Below are 3,978 nucleotides of genomic sequence, written 5' to 3'. Positions count from 1 at the left end.
GGATATACACGTAGTCTTATATATTGAATTATGTTTTCGATGCATGGTTTCTAAAAATCACTTTTCATCATCTTCAATGGTAAAATTAAAATTAGATTAATGATTGTTGATACGGTTTAAAGGTACTTTACACACAGGGATGTAAATATAGTTTAGTGTTCATCAGCTGTTTTCACTACCGTTTCTAAGATAGATATATAATAACTATGTCAGCTGAACTGAGTAATTCTGAAATTGAAAAGATTGCTAGGATTATACACACATGTATCGATGAAGACAAATCTAACAAAATTATCAGTACATTATGTATGTTGACAACAAGTCAGCGGAAATCAATAGTGACTTTCAAAATCGATGGAAGGCCTGCATTATGTTATGCATGTATAAAGGGTAACGCAGATATTATGAAATATTTGTTGGACGAGTGTGACCCCGACGTTGAACAAAAAGGGTTATTTAAATTACCCACCTGGGATAATGGAATTGAAGCTCCGTCTTTATGGTGTGCGACAGGTCTTGAGAATGGGCTTGATATAATCAAACTTTTGACTGAACATGGAGCAGACGTTAATGGACTGACCAGTGTGAAGTCGACACCATTAATATCAGCATGTGGGTCGCTAAATATGCCTATGGTAGAATATCTCGTGGAACATGGTGCAAATATCAGGAATATTACAGAAAAAGGATATTCGTGTTTAATGGCAGCCGTAGCTAACACGGAACTGTGTGCATATCTTATTTCTAAAGGGGCATGTGTTAATGCTTCAAGTGTGGATGGATATACCGCTTTACATCATGCTGCATACTCTCATAAATTAGAAACCGTCAAGTTATTATGTCGAAATGGAGGATCAATTACCGCCAAAACAAACTATGAAGAAACGCCCCTTAAAATCGCTGCGTTTATAGGCAGTTCAACTGTAATAAAATACTTTCTAGATACTTATGAGTTTCCAGTCGAAGAAAAATGCGATGCATTTGATTTGATAGGTTGTTCTTTGGTAGACGATGACGTCACACGTTGTGTTTTGATGTGGGAAACAGCATTAAAGCTGCGTTTTGAATTGATAAATACTATTACCAACACTGGAAGGAGCGTGGCACCGGTATCTTACTTGAATTGTGCAGTTGAAATTATGTCAGTAGAAACTTTACGTCAACTGACTGATCCAAATGACTTTTACATACAAGCACTACTGAAATATTCCCGGATTTATGGTGAAAACCATCCTGTCACAATAGGAAAGATAATTTTTCGTGGTGCTATGTATCTAGATAATGGTTGTTACCAGCAATGTCTGAAACTATGGAAATACGCGTACACACTAAGATTCAAACAAGATGATCCTTTAAATGGTGAAACAATCCAAAGTGTAATACGTTTAGTTGATATGATTTGTGAAATGGAGATCCAATGGGGAAACAAGAATACGAAAGAACGGGTAATCTTGATGAATTAATACAAATTGAGAAATATAAACCAATACATTAATTGCTTCAATTGAAAAGTAAATATAGGAATATGTGGAAAGATTACCAATGAGACAACTCTCCAAAAGATACTAAAGGACACAGAAATAAACAACTAAAGGTTACCGTACGACCTTTGACAATTAGTAAGACCATACCAAATATTCAGCTTTAAAAGGCCCCGAAAAAACAAATGTACTTGCTTCAGTTAAAGCACTGTTTTCAAAATATTTTGACTAATGTGATAATGTGCCTTTCACTCCAGGATATGGACAATGAAAAAAACGTATACCGTAAACTAAGCTGTTTTTTACACACATCGTTGACAATATAATGGAATTTTATGCGTCTGTCATTTAGCTAGCTATTAAACCAGGTTTAACATATCCTTTTTTACATAAGAAAATGTATGTTCCAAATAGTCAGGAATATGACAGTTGTTATCCATTCGTTTGATGTGTTTGAGCGTTTGATTTTGCCATTTGGTTAGAGACTTTCTAAAATGAATTTACCTCGGAGTTCGGTATTTTTTGTTAATTTACTTTAAACCAAGTACTCACAGTAGATTAGTTGAAGTCGCTGCTTCAAGAATTTTCGGACACTATCACGAATTGTTTGACCTAATCGAATATCTGTTCGACGACGGATATGTTATAATTATAGTCCAGAATCCAGTGCTTTTTTTCTTGTATGTGACCGAACTAATCATCAAGTTTGCGTTTACATCTGCATCATAGCAAGTGCCACATGTGAAGCTGAATCTAGTTACCTTTCACGATCACTGGTGATCATCCCTAATTTGGTAGAGTTAGTGTTTCATATTCTTAAGGTTTATTTGATGTCTTTTGTGGACTTTTGTTGTGTTTTAGTTTTAGTTTTAATTTTAGATATTTGCTAGTTGGCAGTTGACTTTCGACTTATGAGTCTGAATAGACTTTTGGTTTCTTCTGCCTCTCTTTTGAATATACAATATGTGAATCAAACACAAAACATAACTAACAAACAGATTGATGCCTACAAAAATAAATGAAAGGAAAAAACAAACAAAGTTTATACCAACAGGGAAAACTGTAAAACCGGTTCTTCTCTGGGAAGCATACAAAGAACGTGGCTCTGTCAAACATGTTTGTGAATTTCAACATATTTCATGACTTGATTAGGTTGTGTATCTACTGTGGATTCGTTATTATTCGTTGAATACCAATTTTCGTGGGTTTCGTTAATACAGGGTAACCACGAATTTAAATGTTCAACTGATTACAAAGGATTTATGATAGGCTTTTCATGCAGAGGTTGGCAAACCACGAAATCAAATATAAGCGAAAATGCAAGTGTTCTTCAATCCACGAAAATTGATATTCACTAAAAAAAATGAATCCACAATATACAACAATAAAACTAGCTGAAAATCATTAAAAAGTGTAACTTTTTATTTTTATGTTTTTATTGATAGCCTTTTCATTATTTCAGGTGAAGATGATCGATGTTTTAGATGTCTTCAAGATGATTGTCCGTCAGATTGAGGGGAGCAAAAGTGTTCTCACCATACGCCGATTAAGCATTATTGAACAAGGAAATTTGCAGTGCCTAATGAAGCTAACACTACATTTAATTCGACTTTTCCAGTTTATTGGTGGTAGTGTGAGTGAGCGTGTAGACTTTATAGAACAAGTTGCGTTCTTGATTCAACTGGATCCCAGGGGATTAAATAATCAGACATTATTACACTTAGCAGTAGATCCCAATATAACCAAAGTAGGAAATGTTTCTCTGATGAAATTTCCATCAGTTTATGTGGTAGATATACTGTTGGTCTGTGGAGCTAATACTAACACCCGGAACGATGAAGGTTACGATCCACTAAGAAATAGCATTAAATTTTCTGACCTGTCTACTGCAAAGGTTGAAAACTAGAGGAAAGAAATTGCTTTAAAAACATTTACAAACGTAAAATATTTGAAAAACATTATGATGAGTATTTTTTTTAATTTTGTGAATCATTTTGTGAAGTATTTATTTGTTGTTTTATAAGATAAAATCCTGTTAGTGAATATTCCTTTGGTTGATTTAATATTTGGTCTTTTAATGTTCTCTTATAGATTACTACATAGTATAGATTTTGCTCATTGTTGCAGGTCGTATTATGGCTGTACTACAAAGTTATTTACATCCTCGTCCTAACGTCTCTGATAGATAGTAATATTATTGGCTATCATATCATATCTCCTCACTATTATATGCTGATATGTTGTTTTCCTTATATCAATCAATTGTCACTGGACGTTAAGCAACCAACAATCAATCAATCAATCAATCAATCAATTTGAATCATCCGTCGTAAACATCGTATTAAAAATTGCATGTACATTTCTTTGTTTGAATTTTGCATGACCAATAAGGGACTTGTTTTCGAAATAGGGATTTGGTTCATAAAATCTGTTATTGGTATCTTTTAGTTTCCAAATTTTTGTCTACTTCTTTTTCAAGTAATTGATTTCAGACGAA

At 33.7% G+C, this 3,978-nt stretch overlaps 1 protein-coding gene across 1 annotated transcript; it reads left to right on the top strand.

Moving 5' to 3' along the window:
• Positions 1-3,527, top strand: LOC139493254 (protein fem-1 homolog C-like). The gene is made up of 2 exons (XM_071281481.1): positions 1-1,445; positions 2,944-3,527. Exons 1-2 carry the CDS (start codon positions 207-209, stop codon positions 3,385-3,387), a joined length of 1,683 nt encoding a protein of 560 aa, XP_071137582.1. The 5' UTR covers positions 1-206; the 3' UTR covers positions 3,388-3,527.
• Positions 3,528-3,978: the final 451 nt, after the last annotated feature.

The sequence above is a fragment of the Mytilus edulis genome, chromosome 10 (genome assembly GCF_963676685.1).
Source record: "Mytilus edulis chromosome 10, xbMytEdul2.2, whole genome shotgun sequence".
NCBI lineage: Eukaryota > Metazoa > Mollusca > Bivalvia > Mytilida > Mytilidae > Mytilus > Mytilus edulis.
Note: the sequence above shows the minus strand (reverse complement) of the source record. Positions and strands in the feature narration are given on the sequence as shown.